We start from the raw sequence: 19,592 nt of genomic DNA, 5'->3' as shown, positions 1-19,592 counted from the left end.
TATGACCATGAAAAGAGGACAGCAAATTCAAATATAAATGCGTATAATAGCATGCATTGCTCTTTTGGAAGATATTAATTCATTGAGTTATGTAGATTTTCCAAGTTCTGACACATTCATTGCACAATATTTTAAAAATACATTTATTAATATCACTACCATCTGATTGGGAAAGTCCTTAAGTGTTGGGAAGATGTCAAGCTTGTGAGAGCAGAAACAAGTGTTTCCAATATTCTAATTTTATCGTTAGCAACAAACATTGTCAGTTGTTTTCTCTAAAGTGACAGTTTCGCTTCATTCACATTTGAGAAACTGTCATTAAATATCAAAGTCTGAATAATCATATTTTGTCTGTCAGCTTCCTTTTTTTCTTAATTTTACTGCAGTATAGTTGATTTACAATGTTGTATCAGCTTCTTGTTGTTGTTTAGTCGCTCAGTCATGTCTGACTCTCTGTGACCCCATGGACTGCAGCACGCCAGGCTTCCCTGTCCTTCACTGTCTCCCAGAGTTTGCTCACATTCATGTCCATTGAGTCAGTGATGCCATCCAACCGTCTCATCCTCTGTCGCCGCTGCTGCATAGCAAAAATGAATCCGCATTCTTTCAAATAAAAATAGTATTCCATGAAAGAGATAGATCAATTAGCAACTCAAACAATTACACTAGTGTTTTTCTTCAAAGCAACCATAGTACTTTAATGTGCAACCAACATGCTTCACACATACATTGCATACTTCCCACATAACAGAGAATATTAAGAAGACATTTACTACAGACATTTTGACAATGAATACAGTGACTATTAGTACAGTCTGATGCTACTGCACTGATTTGTGCTAAGACACCAGCACTTTTCCCCATCATTGCCTTTGTGACATTAGTGAAAATGTTAACACACAGGTATAGAAACAAGCAACATCTTAGCGTTATTATGAAAGTTAATTTAATCTCAAAGACCCCTGAAAAAGTTTCAGTAACACCCAGGGGTCCACCAACCACACTTTGAGAACTACTGGCTTACAATATTGCAAAGGCTCACTCATAACTGGAATAAATTAAACATTTTCCCAAGAGTATAAATAGGTAGCCTTAATTTACAATTTTTTTAATTTATACTTATGGGACTCTCCTGGTGGCACATGAAAAGAAACTCAACATTAGTCATTAGTCATTACAGAAATGCAAATCAAGACCACAATTAGAAACTTCTTCACACTCACTAGAATGGCAATTGTAAAAAATAATACTAATAGCAAATATTGACAATAGTTTAGAAACCTGGAATCTTCATACATTGTTAATGCAATATAAAATGATTCAGCCACTTTAAAAAGTAGAAGTTCTTCAAGATGCTAAACATAGCTAAAATATGACATAGTCATCCCACTCTTAGGTTTATGCCCTACTCCCAAAAGGAAAACATATGTCCACACAAAAACATGTACATAAATGCTCACAGCAGCATTAGTCATAATAGGTAAAAAGTAGAAACAACAAAAAGTATATCAGCTGCTAAACTGGCAAATAAAATATATTTCCATGTGATGGAATATTATTTGACAATAAAAAGGAATAAAAAGCATCATGCTAAGTGAAAGAAGTCAGTCACAGAAGACCACATATTGTGCATTTCCATTTATATGAAATGTCCAAAGCAGGCAAGTCTAAGAAGCCAGAAATTAGATTAGAGGTTGTCTAGGGCAGGGGAGTCAGGGAAAGGAGGGTAATGCTGAGTGACTGCTAATGGCTATGAGACTTTCTTGGGGAATGATAAGTGTTCTAGAATCAGATTATGGTGATGGTTGCACAACTCAAAATAGCTTGAAAGCCAGTGAATGATACACTTAAAATGAGTGAACTTGATAGTATGTAAATTATATCTCAAAAGCTGTTAAAAATCATCATGAGGTATTTCCATGGGTGGTCCAGTGCTTAAGAGCCACCCCCCCCCCCCCCGCCAGTGCAGGGGCACTGGTTCCTCCCTGGTCTGGGAAGATCCCACAGGCCACAGGATGACTAAGCCTGTGCTCCATAACCACTGAGCCTTCACTCTAGGGCCTGTGCTCCACAGAAGAGAAGCCACTGCAAAGAGAAGCTCCTGCACTACAGAGCAGCCCCTGCTCACTGCAACTAGAGAAAGCCCACATGCAGCAAGAAAGCCCTAGAACAGTCAAAAACAAAATCAATAAATACCTTTTTAAACATTACCATATGTCGAGGGAGGGTAAGCATATTCACATAAAAAGAAACAGAACTATATAAAATTTCCTTTAGGAAATTTTTCAGTAGCTTATAGTCAATTAAAAATTGACTTTTTTAGTCTGCATTAAAATTATTCACCAAAACCAGAAGCAGGGAATCCCACTATTTTACTGAAAATGATTCACCTTTGATGCACCAGTGATAGCTGAGAAAAAGAAACACAGGGGTCTCAGTGGGGTTTCCTTCCAAGGTCATGTGATTTCTGAAAAAGCAAGCTCTGAGTTTGAAAGCCTCAGGGTGTTAACTCTGGGGATGGCTGGTTAACAGCCAACACCCTGATCAAACACATTACTATTTATGTAGTATAATAAAGACCACATCCTCAGCTCAGAAAAAGAGCTGATGACATTTCTAATAGAAAGCATACTGAATACCGTTCCTTCAGAGACTGAGAATGATCCTTCTTAGAGTTGTTCTCCAATATCGGAACAAAGTAGCGATATCTGACTTCCATTTTCCTTTCTTAGCTAAATCCAGAAAGAAGGAAGGGAGAAAGTAAAGGAAGGAGGGAGAGAGGAAGGGAAGGAAGGAGGGAGAAGAAATTCAGATACTCTCACACGTCTAAAGTTGTAAAATCAAACCGTCAGGGAAGCACAATCAGAGGCCAGCCTGGAAAAAACCAGTGCTCCCTAACCCCACCAGCCTCTGTCCCCACCTGCCAGATTCCAGATAGGGGCACAACAAATTACCTCAACAAAGTGGAGAAGGAAAATCCAGGCACGAGCTTATGAATAAATAAGATTCCCTCCTACATTTCCATGTGTACTTGGCCGATTCATTCTTGCAAAATCCTCGGTGATAACTAAAAAGACATTTGGCTAGTGACTAATTTTTAGGTGACCGATTTTAAATCTCTGATTAAAAACTATAAAGAGCTTTCATTTGTGATAGGTAATGGATAGAGAAGATAATGTTGCTGATGAAAACTAGAATGCTCAAAATCTCAGTTGAAACATTTGAGGTCTCTTCTTGTATACTATTTCTGATGGCAACAAAGCCCCATAGTCCCCGCCTGCCACGGATTTACAACCCTCTCCCTACAGAGGTCCTCGCCGAGGGGGGTCACACCCTCTGGGGAGGAGCGATTACTCACCGTTCTCACTTGTGGGGTTCCTTTCCCTAATGCCTAACTTTGAAATGGGAAAGATAGAAAAGAAAGGAAACCACATCCTTTGTACTCTCAGTGTATAAATAAGAGCTAGTCAAGAACTGAAAACAGATTTCACATTGATTGATGTGGGGACACCAGCCACAATGAAGAACTCCTCTATCTTTCCGGCAGCCACTCTCTCGATTGTCGTTTTTCTCCTAATTCCTGAAGGTAAGACTGATCCTGGTCATTTCCACTATAATAAATTAAGTAAAATGGAGTAGACTTTTTGGCAATATTAACTAAGTGTTCTAAGAGGAGGTTTTTTCCTGCAAGTCTTAACATTCTTCCTTGGATTCTACATATATTCTTTTTTTAATTTTTATTCATTCATTTACTTGGTTGCACTGGATCTGGGTTGCGACATGTAGGATCCTAGTACCCAGACCAGGGATTGAACCCGTGCCCCTGCATTGGGAGCACAGAATCTTAACCACTGGGGCATCTGGAAAGTCCCTCTACATATATCTTTATTTTAGAAGGAAAAATCCTTCTTTCTTCTTTATAATTCTTTTATAAAAGATAATGGAACCACCAGTGCTGCCAATGTGTGGCTTGCAAATTGCCCAAAAGGACTGTGAAAACAAGTAATCAAACAGACATAAAGCTCTGAAATTAGGAAAACAAATAGCACCTTTCAGGAAAGGAATAGCGACACCTCAGCCTTTCTTGCTGCAGAAAATCAACTGTACTTCAATAATCCATCAGTCTTTAAAAAAAACCTGACCTAGATGTACCCCCCAAGTCAAAATGATTCAAATATTCATCATTATTTCTCTAGGCTAGTATGTCCTTGGGAATACATTAGGACACGGGGAGCATCGACTCTTTGGCAGTGCCGTAGAGTTTTGTATTAAGTGTATTCTTTGATGCACTAGGTAGTAACCAACTAGCCTGATTTTATGTGAGCTGCACAGGCATTAGTTTAAAACGCTGTAAAACTCATGGGATTATCTCTAGAAGGGTAATAGGGTACAATAGGGTACAATAGCCCTGAGTAGCTCTAGAAATTCCCTAAAATCTTTCTAGGCACTGATAACAACTCTGGGGCTAGGCTGAACTGTGCCAACAAGTGTAGAGCTTGGGTTTTCTCCATGGTCTGGCAGTTTTTGGAGGTGGAAATAGTGGACAAGGGCTGATGGAACCTATCTTACCAAAAATTCCCAAGGAAGATCTCTGCATCTAAAAATAAGGAGAAATTTTAGAAATAATAAGGTTGCAGGAAATTAGAAACAGAAGAATGGACAGAATACTATTAATATAAGCATGGGCTTCCCTTGCGGCTAGGATGCTAAAGAATCCACCTGCAGTGCAGAAGACCTGGGTTCGATCCCTGGGTTGGGAAGATCCCCTGGAGGAGGGCACGACAACCCACACCAATATGCTTGCCTGAAAAATCCCCGTGGACAGAGGAGCCTGGCAGGCTACAGACCATGGGGTCACAAAGAGTTGGACATGACTGAGCAGCAGCAAAATATAAGCGTGTTCCAGCGACTATGTTAGAGCATGTTATTGTTGTTTAGTCACTAAGTCACGTCTAACTCTTTCGTGAACCCATGGACTGTTGCCCATCAGGCTCCTCTGTCCATGGGATTTCCCAGGCAAGGATATTGGAGTGGGATGCCATTTTCTTCTCCAGGGGATCTTCCCGACCCAGGGATCAAATCCACGTCTCCTGCATGCAGGCGGATGGACTTCCCCCACTGGGGAAGCCTATGTCCTACGAAACACTGAAACCAAGCAGATTTAAAAAAATCCAATCATATCTTTTCTTCAAAGGAAACAGCAAATGCAAATTTCTCTGTTTCCTTCAGTCAGAGAGAGTAGTATGGGTTCCCAAATGGAACAGACACAGCAAAGCAAGATTTAATCCTCTAGACAGGTTGTCTCAATCTTTCTACACATTAGAATCCTCTGGAGACATTGAAACAATATTGACATCTCAGCCCTGGTCCTATCTGATTTTAATTTATTTTGATTCTAGGTAGGGACCAAGAATTGCTAGTTTTTAAAGCTTTTCACCTGTTCTAATTCCTCTTCCTGAATCCTAGTTTGTGGGAGATGAGGACTTTTTTCTGTGCTCACCAATCACAGGACTCTGCAAAATGAAGTATTGTACTGAGTTTACAATTTCTACAGCTCAGACAGTCCAAAGACGCATCTTTGGAATCCATCTCTTCATGATATCCGTCAGGAAAATTGAGATGTAGGTGAAGTTCTATTTGTTTCGCTAAGTTCCTTATCCTTTTACTTCTAGAGTCTAGGATTTCCCCTTCCCAACTCCCTTCTGGAAATGAGAGCCCTTCTGGACACCCTTTTCCCTGCCCCTCTCATCATTTACATCTCATTGTAAATCTGGCAATAAGTTGGCTTTATTAATAGAGAAACAGGCACAGTACCCTACTGAGAGAACCATGAGTCCTAGTCAATGGTCAGGAGCAATGCTTGAGAAGAATCCAAGAACATCTGGTGTAGAAGGTGGCACTGAGAGTATATCAAGAGGGCACAACAACCTTTCAACCAACAGGGATGGTTTACCTTGTGCTTCCATCTCAGTTCAGTTCAGTCACTCAGTCATGTCTGACTCTGCGACCCCATGAACTGCAGCATGCCAGGCCCCCCTGTTCATCACCAACTGCCGGAGTCTATCCAAACCCATGTCCATTGAGTTGGTGATGCCATCCAACCATCTCCTCCTCTGTCGTCCCTTTCTCCTCCTGCCCTCAGTAATGTCTCTGCTTTTTAATATGCTGTCTAGGTTGGTCATAACTTTCCTTCCAAGGACTAAGCATCTTTTAATTTCGTGGCTGCAAACACCATCTGCAGTGATTTTGGGCTTCCATTTCACTTTTCTCTAATAGTCTCTACTCTTGGTCTATCACCAAGGAAATTTGGCTAAAGCAGAATTCTCTCCTTATAGCATCTTCTCACTTCTCTTCATTAGAAAGGGGCTTAGATTAAACCACGTGGTTCAGTCTGGAGATTGAAGAAGAGTTTCAGGTGCGAAAGACAGTCTCTCAATTTATGAATGAGAAGGGTACAAATTTCAATAAGGAAAAGACTCATGATGACCAAAAAACTCATGCGTACAGTTACAGCTAAAAGGTGCTAATGCCAGTTTGTAAGCTGTGGTGTTTCGCAAGAGCTCGGGGTGAAAAGGGAGGTTTTCAAGCTTATAAAAGCAACTCTGCTTCCCCCAGATTAATACTTAGCCAGAAAAGGGGAGGGATGGGCAGACACCAGCAGTTCCTGTAGCACCAGTTACTGGTATAAACTCATGCACAGTTGTCTGCCCTTTACAAGTCCTGAGGCCTGAGGCCAGTGGCTGTGACAGATTTCCAGCCTGATAATCCCTGGACCTGCCAATGGCATGGCTTCTGTGGGTGAAAGAGCGAGACCTCTCAGACTCCAACAGGAATGGGATTTACATTCAGGTGTCTGATCTGGGCTCTGCCAGTGGCTCCACGGTAAAAAATCCGCCTGCAGTGCAGGAGCTGCAGGCAACACGGGTTCGATCCCTGGGTCGAGAAGATCGCCTGGAGGAAGGCATGGCAACCCACTCCAGGATTCTTGCCTGGAGAATCCCGTGGACAGAAGAGCCTGGCAGGCTACAGTCCATAGGGCTGCAAAGAGTTGAACATGACTGAAGAGACTTAGCAAGCACGCCCACATCTGAAATTGACATGAAGGGGTGGAATATGCTCTCATTCCTCCTCTCTATGTGGGAAAAGCATGTCTAGCCTTAGAAACGTGATTATAAGTAGAGCTCTTTAGGGTGGTCACTGATATGACTTGTCTTCATCTTTTGAATAGATTTCTGTGAAAAAATTATTGGAGGAAATGAAGTGACTCCTCATTCAAGACCCTACATGGTGCTACTTAAGGCAGAAAATATCTGTGCCGGAGCTTTGATTGCCAAAGACTGGGTATTGACTGCAGCTCACTGTGACCTGTAAGTTCTTGGGTTTTAAAAAAAAAAACAAAACAAAACTTTTGTGGAGATAGTCTAACTTGGGGGAATATCAACAAAGAGAGTAAATATCATTAAAGCCACAGGATCTTCACAGCATTTACATCTTTGGCAGCTTGCTTTAAAACCCCAAAAGGGAGTTGAGGCCAGACTCAGCCCCAGAGAATCAGACCAAAGAAGAAGCAGCATCCAGAGCACTTTTGGAAGATCTCCTCCAGAGCCACCAGGCTCAAGGGCTGCAAGTCTTGGCTTCTGGTCTTGACCTCATGATGGTGCAGAAAGGCGAAAAATTTCAGTGTGCCCTCAGGGACCTGAGCACCACTGTCAAGTAGAGAAGGCTTCTTTTGAAAACCTTCCTGTTTTCTTAAAACTTTTCACACCTTCAGCCATTTCATAACCATGGTCAACCACGGCCTTCAAACCTCTTTGAGGACTGGTCTTTTCTTCCCTCCCTAAATCAAGCCTCTAAACTTGGGCTGTCCATTATGACAGCCTCTAATCATGTTGGTTACATGCGTTATCTATAGTTATATACATTTGCATTCATTAAAATTAAATCAAAGGACAAATTTAGATCCCCGGTCTCACTGGCCACATTTCAAGTCCTCAGTAGCCTACATGGGGCTCCATATTGGACAGTGAGGACTTATAGAACATTTCATCATCAAAGTATACTCTACTGAAAGCACTGTTCTAAGGTCTAAGTGAAACTAATATCAGCTGTGTACTGGAAAAACAGCAGTGTGAATATATTGTTGGTGTAGTTTATACTAAGTTATGAATGATAATGGCCTTCATCATTAATACATCAGAGAGTATCTTGATTTTATTAACCAAAATGAATCTTCAGCATGGAGTAAGAAAAGGAAGATCCGAAGGGGCCCCCCCTTTAGACCACCTTTCCCTCAAATATACACACTCAGTGCCATGCACATAGGGTTTTCCATTAAGCAGTCTATTTTTGAAAGTTTGCCCATTTAAGATAAGCTTGTTGTCCTCTTACTAAGATTTCTTCAGTGCGTCAGTTCTACAGCTACATAGTGTCTTTTGCTTTTGTTGCTAGACCACTGAGACTTGTTTTCCAGTCATCTGCAACCAGATTCTCTATTACAACCAAAGGAAGGTTGAGGGGACAGCAGTATAACTCCAACAGAGATCCCAAGACTTCGCTTGGCTACCATGGAATTCTCTTTTTTTTTTCAATATTTATTACATATTTATTTTAATTTTTGGCTGTGCTGGGTCTCCATTGCTGTGAGCAGGCTTTCTCTAGTTGCGGCAAGCAGGAGCTACTCTCTTTGCTGTGTGTGGGTTTCTCCCTGTAATGGGTTCTCCTGTTGCGGAGCACAGGCTCTAGGGCCCACGGACTTCTGTAGCCATGGTGCACTGGCCTAGCTGCCCCGCGGCATAGGGGACCCTCCCAGACCCAGGGTGCAATCTGCGTCCACTGCACTGGTAGGCAGACTCCAACCACTGGACCATTGAGGAAGTCCCCCATGGAATTCTCTTATCATTTGATTTTCAATGAACCTAGTTCAGCTTGTTATAAATAAGCTGCAGGTCAGCATGATGATAATGATAAATTCATAAACAATTCACTTTTATTCTTAAAAGTATACATTTTTTTCTGAGTCACAAACAGGTATTTCCACAGCAAGCACATTTATAGATGGCACAATGAAACTGATCAGCCCATAATATGCTTAGCTCCTGTTTTAAAGAGCTAACCAAATTAACAGTATTGCATCTGTTTTCAGGAACCAGAAATCCCAGATCATTCTTGGGGCTCACTCAATAAGCAGGAACGAGCCTGAAAAACAGATCAGGGTCTTTAAGAAAGAGTTTCCCTATCCGCGCTATGACCGGAACACACATGAAGGCGATCTTAAACTTCTAAAGGTACAAACCTTTGATTTTACTTTTGATTGATTCAAAAGTCATAGAAGCTCCTACAGTCTGGCTTCTGACATGGAAATCTTTTTTAGTGGCCTGATAACTGTATGAGAGGGTCCCTGGCAGTTGGGCTAGAACTTAAATTTTAAAAATGACATTTTTATTATCTTGTTCCATTAACTCTTTTTGCTTGCCCTCCAACAGCTGAACAAAACAGCAATACTTAATAAAAACGTGGCTATCCTTCGGCTCCCCAAAGTGGGCAGTGATGTGAAACCAGGAACTGCATGTCGAGTTGCGGGGTGGGGACAGTTTAACAACAATTCCCCTAAGTCCGATATTTTGAGAGAAGTCAATGTCACCATCATAGACAGAAAAATCTGCAATGATCAATCACACTATAATCATCACCCTGTGATTGGACTGAATATGATTTGTGCTGGAAGCCTCCGAGGTGGAAAAGACTCCTGCCACGTAAGTAAAATAAGATCCCAAACTTGAGCTGTTGGGTTAAGTCATGCAGATATAGAGAGTGTGACGTCATGCTTTGTGTTGGCTTCTACAGGGTCCTAGTGCTTTTTAAAAGAAGTCTGATAAAACTCCAGTCAAATAAATTAATGTTCTCAGCTCAGATGAGTTGTTCATCAAAAATAACAAGTTCACTGCTCATGCCTGGGTTGAACTACTTGCATATTCTTAACTTTATATCAAAAACCACTAAGAAGCAATCTTTTCTCATTTTTCATATTAACGTATATAGATCTAAACTGAAAAAAAAAATATGTAACACTCAGGAGAGCTGAAGTCAGGGTTCATCTAGGGCCTTCAGTGCCTTTCCCCATCTGAGCACCCCCTAATAATTCCTCTGCCATTTAGCCAGGTAAGTTTGAAATGCCTGCATTCCCAAGACTGACTGAAGATCTTGGAGTAAATTGCATAGCTTCCTAGCACCGAGCTCGACCTTTGGAAACAACTTCCAAGCACTCCATACCAGAGAACATGCAAGCCTCCCTCTCAGTGTGCCCTGAGAAGGGCTGGGACAGGTCTCTGCTTAAAGATAGGGGTAGAAGAACATTTGACTAAGGTTTAAGCCCTGAGCACTGGTTTGTCCCTTCTCACCTCACTGGGATGGAACTGCACTCTCAGAACCTTTCGTTTGCAGAATTCCAGGTACAAGCCTCAATGACTCTTCATTGAGCAACACCAGTCATCCCTAAAGCCACAGCAGGGAAACAGCCAATCGGGTCTCTAGACTTTAAATATCTTTAAATATGCTGATCTAGAGTTTCTTGTGGCTTCCTTTGTGGCACAAATCCACCTGCAATGCAGGAGACCTGGGTTTGATCCTCAGATTGGGAAGATCCCCTGGAGAAGGGAAAGGCTACCCACTCCAGTATTCTGACCTAGAGAATTCCATGGACTGTATAGTCCATGGGGTCACACAGAGTTCCTGGAGAGAAGGCAAGGTCACATACTGGGTAGTGCAGTCACAAGGATAAAGCATGACTTACAGCTGACTGAAGCCCCCCTCCTAGGGAGGGAGCTCTGAAGTATAATCACTGACTTCCAGGAGCATCCATCTAGCATCAGATGCTCAAGAGACTTAGGAGGAAGGGCAAAGAATAGTGCAAATTCCACAAGAGTAGTACTTTTCATCTATTTTGTTCACTGATCTAGTCCTAGGGTCTAGAAGACTGCATGGCACCTGGTAGGTACTCCATGAATACTGACTAAATGAACAGTGTTTGCTAGAGAAGAATGGCGTTTGTGGGAGTTCGAAGGAATGGACCTCCAAGGTCTAATTTTAATATTCACTGAGCCTATGATAAGGTGATAGACACAAGCTTTACCATGTAATTTTCTCTTCAATGGTTACTGTATTGATGAATTGATGAAGTTTGAGTCTTTCACATTCCATATGCTCTTAAGAGGTATGACTTCTTTCATTAAATGTTTCTTTCTCATTAAAAAAAGAGAGAGATTCAAGGGAGCAATTTTTGTTTGAGAAGGTGAAGAACGAGTTGCTTTGGTTTTGTTCCTTTGAGAAGACAATTAACTCCCAGAAGAACTAGAAAACATAGCTTTTATTTTTTGCCTCAATGGCCCATCTGCATTTGACTGTTTTATGCTTTGAGTTACTCAGCATTTTGAGAAAATGACAAAAAGGAGAGTTTCTAAATCAGAGAGTTTGTCTCAAAATCACTGGATTCCACAAATAATAATTCAAGTTTCGTTTCAATTTTCACTGCTTTGTAAACAAATCAAGAAAAAAAATTGACTATATCATTGAATATTCCTCAACATTTTGGTTTGTTAAGCACTCATCATCAAGTAAGTCAAGGTTGGTCTTAACTTCATGTTAAATGCTTCACATTGAATGGCATTTCTTCCATGCTGCTAGTGGTCACACTTGATGCTGATCTCCACCATTCCTCTTGTTTTCCCCAAGGGAGATTCTGGAAGCCCTCTGATATGTGAAGGCACTTTCAGAGGCATCACTGCCTTTGGCATTCCGAAGAGATGCGGAGACCCTCGAGGGCCCGGCGTCTACATCCTTCTCTCAAAGAAACACCTCAACTGGATAGTTAAGACTATGAAGCAAGCAGTTTAGATACTTGTATTTCATTTGCTGTATTGAAGTATAGTTGATTTACAATGTTGTATTAGTTTCAGGTATACAGCAAAGTGAATCAGAGTTACACATATATCGTCTCTTTTTTAGATTCTTTTCCTATATAAGCCATTATAGAGTATTAAATGGAGCTCCCTGTGCAGGTTCTTATTAGTTACCTACTTTGAATAAACTGATAGTAGTATGGATATGTCAGTCCCAGTCTCTCAATATATCACTCCCCCCATCCCTGATAACCTTAAGTTTGTTTTCTACATCTGTGACTCTACTTTTGTTTCATCAATAAGTTCATTTTACCCTTTTTTTTTCGATTCCACATACATGTGATATCATATGATATTTGACCTTCTGTATCTGACTTACTTCACTAGTATGACAATCTCTACGTCCATCCACATTGCTGCAAATGGCATTACTTTGCTCTTTTTATGGCTGAGTAATATTCCATTGTATATATGCACCACACCTTTATTATCCATTCCTCTGATGGACGTTTAGGTTGCTTCCATGTCCTGGTGATTGTTAAGTGGTGCTTCAGTGAACATTGGAATGCACGTATCTTTTTGAATTATGGTTTTCTTCAGATATACACCCAGTGCTGTCATTTCTTAATTTCATTATAAATAAAATCAACTTCTATCACTGTACTTGTCTCCTATAACATATAGCAGGCAGATATCCACCAGCAAAGTGGAACAGAGTAATATAGAGATCTTGTGGATAACGCAAGGGACAGGTCAATGCACCAGGGTCACCCGTGTCATCCATGTGACAAGTGACATGCAAATTTGACTTGAATCATTCACTTCACTGATTCAATGGGCCAGGCCCAGCAGGAGGAACACTAAGGTCAGTCTGTCTAGTAACAAGTACAGTCAAGGGCCCAGCAATTCTGCAAGAAACTAGTAACAAGTACAGTCAAGGGCCCAGCAATTCTGCAAGAAACAGAAGCAGCCAATCTGGAGCATCTGGATTAAAAGGAAATATTTGCCCTTCACAGGCCATTGTTCCACATCAACACCTGCTACTCAGATTTATATACAAGAACCTGAGCCCACTGGGAGAAGCAGAAACAGGAAATTCCTTAGAGTATTTTTCAAAGCAGGCGAGAAATGGAAATTAAAATTCTAGGGAATATTAACAAGGCACTTAGCTAGAAAAAGTCAGCCTCCTTTCTCAGTAGTTTGAATTTAAGCTTTGGGTTAGCTAGGTGATTTCTTGGTTCTCCTCGTCCTTGAGCCTGGGTAGGTACAATCAACATGGTTATGGTGGCTGCCATCTCATACTAGGGAGTGAGTGCTGAATCATGGTCTGAAAGTTTCCTTTGGGAGAGAAACCAAGATGTTCATTCAGCATGCTGAACATAGTGGATAGTCATCAGCCCAGTAGCTGCATCAAGATGAGATTATATGAACAGATTCCTTTGATTTCCATCAATTCACTTTGGAATATAAATTTTATGTGTGTGTATGTATATATATGTAAACATATACATATAAACACATGGTATGTCCAAACTAAGAACATGCAGCAACACTGAGACAGCTTCTTAAAACAAACGAAAGGACATAGCTTACAGACTGACCAAAATACTGGTCCACTGGTTTTCAACCATGGCTGCCCATTAGACTTACCAGGCTCTTTAAAATGACCAATGTCTATGCCTCACTTTTATTTTTATTATTTTTTTTATTTTACTTTATTTTACTTTACAATACTGTATTGGTTTTGCCATACATTGACATGAATCTGCCACGGGTGTACATGAGTTCCCAATCCTGAACCCCACTCCCACCTCCCTCCCCATATCATCTCTCTGGGTCATTCCAGTGCACCAGCCCCAAGCATCCTGTATCCTGTATTGAACCTAGACTGGCGATTCGTTTCTTACATGATAGTACACATGTTTCAGTGCCATTCTCCCAAATCATCCCACCCTCTCCCTCTCCCTCTCCCACAGAGTCCAAAAGTCTGTTCTATACATCTGTGCTCTTTTGCTGTCTCGCATACAGGGTTATCGTTACCATCTTTCTAAATTCCACATATATGCATTAGTATACTGTATTGGTGTTTTTCTTTCTGGCTTACTTCACTCTGTATAACTGGCTCCAGTTTCACCCACCTCATTAGAATGATTCAAATGTATTCTTTTTAATGTATGCCTCACTTTTAGAAATTTTTATTTAATTTGATGAGAACCAGGACAAAGTGTTCTTTTTATGTTTCCCCAATGATTTTAATATGAAGCTGGTGATAAGAGCCCTTATATTAGAAATGAAACCTCATGCTGATATCTAAAAGAGATAAGAGTCACTAGGATGATATTTTAGATGTCTGCTATAATCCATAATTAGGATTTTAATAGCAATAAGAAGATAGATGGAATATTCTCTACTGGCAACATTTATTAGAGATTTTGAAGTTCACTTAAAAATAGTTGTGTGAAACTCTTGTTCATTGCTGGTGGAAGTGTAAACTGGTAGAGTTTCTTAGGAAAATTGACAGTGTCTATTAAAACTGAATAAACACATATGCTCTGACTTAACAATTCTTACTCTTGGGTATAGTCCAAACAGAAATGAGGGCTTTCCCCACCAAATACGTGTTTGAGAATGTCCATAGCAACTTTATTCTTGAAAGTTAAAATTAAAAATAAATGTCCACCTATAATAAAATAGAAAAACAATTGTTGTATATACAATGTGATATTATTTAGCAATTAAAAGACCAAACTATAGTTACATGCAGCAACAGTAACTACTCCTACAAATTTAACGTTGAATAAAAGAAACCAGACTCCACATAAAAGAATATTTACTGTATTATTACATTTATTGAAGATTGGCAAAAAGAAAAACCAATTCATGGTAACCAAGGTTGGAATAGTGGAGGGGTGTTGACTAAGTGACACAAAGAATCTTCTGGGGTAAAAGAAATGTTCCCATCTTGATCTGGATGATTTACTCATAGATCTTGATCTTAATCTATTCATAAATTAAATACATTAAGCTATACACTTAAGATTTATATCCTTTATGTGAATTATTACTCAATAAAAATTTTATACTACACAATTTTTGTAGCTAAATCTTCTGTTTTGTGTATTGTCTGAGTTCATTTTTTCTTTACTGAAACCATATTCCAGACTTCCATAAAACTAACAGCGGTAAAAGATACATTGTTGTTTTTCTTAAATGAGAACCTTGTTCACACACCAGTATTAATTGAGAGAAGTAATCTTTGGTCCTTTGGTCATGTCTTAGTCTCATGAGATTTTTAAGAGAGATGTAACCATATCAGAATGGTGGGGGAAACTGGAAATGGTCTCACCGTTTTGCTCCTTTCCCTGCTAAACTTTTCCTTATAGTTTATACTTGGCTAAATAAGATCAAATGACAGCCATTATCTTAAAAAAGAAGAGTGTGCATTAGAGGGATGTATCACATTTGCACTTTTTGGTGACCTAAAATTTTGTAAGGTAAGAATTACTAGCACTACCAAGCAGATTTTCTGAGTTTAAAAACAGGGTAAAGAACAGAATACATTGTCAATTTATCAGGAGAGTCCTAATACTCCTTGTATTTACTATTCCACTTTTCAATTATCAAGGCATTATTTGGGCTTCCCTGGTGGTTCAGAGGTTAAAGCATCTGCCTCCAATGCGGGAGACCTGGGTTCGATCCTTGGGTCGGGAAGATCCCCTGGAGAAGGAAATGGTAACCCACTCCAGTATTCTTGCCTGGAGAATCCCATGGATGGAGAAGCCTGGTAGCCTATAGTCCACGGGGTCACAAAGAGTCAGACATGACTGAGAGACTTCACTTTCACTTATTTGGTATTATTTTTTTGAAGAGAGATATTAAAGGAGTGTGTGTGTATTAGTAAAAGCTTATGATAAAGTAAATAATTTAATCAACATATGTTAGTTGACACACGCAAAACATTCCAGAGGGCACCAAAAAATATAACATGTGCTCCCTCCACTCCTCAATACAATTTTGTGAAAGAAATAAGCATGCTGAAGTTTAAATAAAGATTCCCATACTAATAAAAGATTTTTTTAAACAATTAGAATAGTTATAATAACACAAAGTAGGTGACACAGGCTGATACCAAGAGTTCAAAGCCAGGTAACATTATTTCAAAACACTTCCTGGAGAGGATAGGACTTAAGTGAAGGTACAGAGCAAAGGAACTGAGGAACAGGAATTCCAGACTGGATGAGAGCTCCAACAAAGGCATAAGGCAGGAAATCATGACAGCCCAGCGATAACACAGGAGGTGAGTGAACCGTTAAAAAGAACAGTGACCTGATGGAGCTTCAAAAAACCTTAGCAGCTATCAAATCCAAAGCCCTGTTTGCAAATGTCGTGGCATACCCAAGGTCACTCAGTAAGTTTATGGCAGAGCCTAGTTAAGTATAGGTCCCCTAACTTCGGATTCTGGGCTCAGATTCCAAGGTTGAGGTCAAGGGGGTTAGATAATGGGGAGTCACTGAGAGTTTATGAGCAGGGGACTGGGAGGATCAGCACAGTGCTTTTAGAAATTAAACCTAACAGTAATGTGGAAACCCATGAGGCAATTGCCACAAATTGGTCATCAGGTGTGTAGGATGTTACTGCTGCTGCTGCTGCTGCTAAGTCACTTCAGCCGCATCCGACTCTGTGCGACCCCATAGACGGCAGCTCACCAAGGCTCCTCCGTCCATGGGATTTTCCAGGCAAGAGTACTGGAGTGGGGTGCCACTGCCTTCTCCGAGGAGTTACTAGGGTGAAACAAAAGATAGAGAACAAGGAGAAAACTGAATAACCAGGAGGCTCCCTGAGTGATGGGATGACTAGGGTAAGAGGAGATCATGAGGAGAGAAAAGGGAGTCTCAAGGAAGTCCTTGTCTGGAGGAAATAATCCATATGCTTAATCCATATTAAAGTCAGTTTCTCAGTCATGTCCGACTCCTTGTGACGCCATGGACTATTGCTCACCAGGCTCCTCTGTTCATGGAATTCTCCAGGCAAGAATATTGGAGTGAGTTGCCATTTCCTTCTTCAGGAGATCTTCCCGCCTCAGGTATCGAACTCAGGTCTCCCACACTGCAGGCAGACTCTCTACCAACTGAGCCACCAGGGAAGCCTTATGCTTGACACAGAGGCGCACTTTAATCAATATTTAAATGAGTAAGCTGTGCTTATTCAAGTGAATAAGTTGTGGCTTTAATGTATTGAGTTTGAGCTAAAGACAGCAAAGGATCTCAGTGAAGAAATAACCAAGGGACTTCCCTAGTGGTCCAGTGGTTACAACTTCAAGTTTCCACTGCAGGGGTATGGGTTTGATCCCTAGTCAGGGAACTAAGACCATGCCATACCATGCAGCCAAAATAGAAAAAAAAAAAAAAATAAAAATAAAAAAAAAAAAAATATATATATATATATATATACATACACACACACACATATCTCCAGAGACCCAAGTATAAGGCTGGAGCTTGGAAAAAAAAAGTGAAGGGGGAAAGAAGAGTTTACAAATCGTTGCAGTAGATATTCTTGGGACTATAGCAGTGAAAATGCATCTCTAACAAGGAGGAGACAGAGAGAAGAAGAAAAGCGGAGGAGGAGGAGGAAAGCAGAAAGAGCACAGAATGAGACAATATCTGGAAGTTGTGGTGGGATGAAACAGAGCAAGTAAAGTAACCTGAGAAAAAGGTCAGGGGAACAGGCATTCACCTCAGGAAAAGCACCGTCTTGTTTGAGCCTCGTGACAATGCCATGGAGAAGGCAAGGCCAATATCATTATTCTCGTGTCAAAATGAGGAAGCTGAAGCCGGGAGGGGCTGAGTGACTAGCAGCAATTCCATATGCAGGCTGTGCCATCCGCTGCAGCAGAAAAGACTTGGGTCTGGTCTGGACTCAAAGCCAGGTGTAGCACTCGCCCTCGGTGGTCTGTGGGAAGACAGACAGACAGCTCATGTTCCATGTGTCAAGGGCTGTTGCCTAGGACTGGGAAGCAACCTAAGCTGGGGGCCATGAATCCCATCCCAGGATAAAGGGTTTCTCCAAACACCTGCCACATTTGGGGCTGGCACTCCCACTGCACCTTTGCCAAGAAAACACAGTCAGCGTGGGCTCTGGGGAACAGCCTAAAGTGGCCAAGTTCTGCTTCACCGTTGCCCCTTCAGGGTGTTTCCCCCTTGTATTAGATCCCTGGGGCTGCTGTAATAAATTACCACAAGCTGCATGGCTTAAGACAACGGAAATATATTCTCTCACAAGCCAGAAGTCCCAAATCAAGGGGCTGGCAGGGCTGGCTTCCTCTGGAGACTCCATTCCCTGCCTCTTCTAGTTCTGGCAGCTGCTGACCGTCCCAGAATGGTGGCCACATCACTCCAGTCTCTGCTTCAGTGGTGAAGTCGCCTCCACTTCTGTGTGTCTGTTCTCCTCTGTGTGCCTCTTATAAGATGCTTGCTATTACATTTAGGGCCCATCTGAATAATCCAGAATGATCTCATCTCAAAATCCTCAACTTAATTACACCTGCAAAGACCCTTTCACCAAGTAAAGTTACATTCCCAGGTTCCAGGGACTTGACTTGGATAGCTCTGAGGGGACCAGCTTTTAGTTCCCCACAACCTCATGCCTTCTAACATTATTAGTCCTATCTTCTCTACTCCACCAACTCCCAGGAATTCCCTTGGCCATGTTCCTACCACATACCCCATCCCTCTTTTTATCCTCCCCTGAAAGTAACCCCTTTAGGATCTTGGTTTCAAGAAGCTAACCAAATAAACTCATGTAGCTTAATGGAAAAGGATACAAAAATCTGTCCCACAAAGCAAACATGAGCCTTTTGTGTGAAATTCTGAGGATAATACCCCTTTTTCTGTTATCCAACTGACCATTTCTCAAAGAACATTCTGTGAGACAAAAGTTTTATGTGAGGTTGTTCGGTATTTAAAAATGAAAAGAGTCTTTAATGATCATGTTAATTTGGGAGCTCCAAGTTAAGAAAATTAAACAGGATTCCTTATTTCAAAACTGCTATATGCATTATAGGGCTTCCCTAGTGGCTCAGTAGGTAAAGAATCTGTCTGTAATGCAGGAGACCCAGGTTTGATCCCTGGGTCAGGAAGATCCCCTGAAGGAGGAAATGGCAATCCACTCCAGTATTCTTGCCTGGAGAATTTCATGGACAGAGGAGCCTGGAGTGACAGTCCATGGGGTTGCAGAGTTGGACACAACTGAGAGACTAATACTTTCATATGCATCATAAATATTTGGGAGAAGAGGCTATAATAGGCAGCATTTCTGAAACCTACTTGGTCCTTTTGACTTGAGCCTCTTAAAGGACTAATGTTCCTCGGAAAATAAACCTATCCTAATCCAACAATGACTTTCATGATCAAAACTTTACACGGAAAGAGACAAAGCTGACTCCATGAAAGAAAGCTGGAACTAGGACAAAGTAGGAAAGAAGTAGGGGATATGTTTCTGAGTGGGTAGGCATTTGGGGGCACAAATAAAATCAAATGAGATCGGTGGTCACCCCCTCATAGAGCAGTATGGCTTACAATTCAATTGAGAGCTGGAATTTCAGAAATAATCTTGTTCTCTTGACACAAGATTCTCAACAGCAAAGAGTATAGCTACACTATTCCACTCCTAAAGGAAACATTTCTTAGATACTTAGGG

At 41.0% G+C, this 19,592-nt stretch overlaps 2 protein-coding genes across 2 annotated transcripts in view; one reads left to right on the top strand and one right to left on the bottom strand.

Annotated features, from left to right (window-relative positions):
• Positions 1–3,482: 3,482 nt before the first annotated feature.
• Positions 3,483–14,984, top strand: LOC101116862 (granzyme A). Its single transcript, XM_004016990.6, has 5 exons — positions 3,483–3,586; positions 7,229–7,367; positions 9,143–9,284; positions 9,483–9,752; positions 11,728–14,984. Exons 1-5 carry the CDS (start codon positions 3,520–3,522, stop codon positions 11,887–11,889), a joined length of 780 nt encoding a protein of 259 aa, XP_004017039.2. The 5' UTR covers positions 3,483–3,519; the 3' UTR covers positions 11,890–14,984.
• CDC20B (cell division cycle 20B) overlaps positions 14,724–19,592 on the bottom strand; it is a 71,997-nt gene continuing 67,128 nt past the window's right edge. The window contains exon 12 of the mRNA XM_004016988.5: positions 14,724–17,846. Within this exon, the coding sequence (XP_004017037.2) occupies positions 17,746–17,846 (101 nt within the window). The 3' untranslated portion in view covers positions 14,724–17,745. The remainder of the gene's footprint in view (positions 17,847–19,592) is intronic.

Source organism: Ovis aries, chromosome 16 (assembly GCF_016772045.2).
Source record: "Ovis aries strain OAR_USU_Benz2616 breed Rambouillet chromosome 16, ARS-UI_Ramb_v3.0, whole genome shotgun sequence".
NCBI classification, from domain to species: domain Eukaryota; kingdom Metazoa; phylum Chordata; class Mammalia; order Artiodactyla; family Bovidae; genus Ovis; species Ovis aries.
Note: the sequence above shows the minus strand (reverse complement) of the source record. Positions and strands in the feature narration are given on the sequence as shown.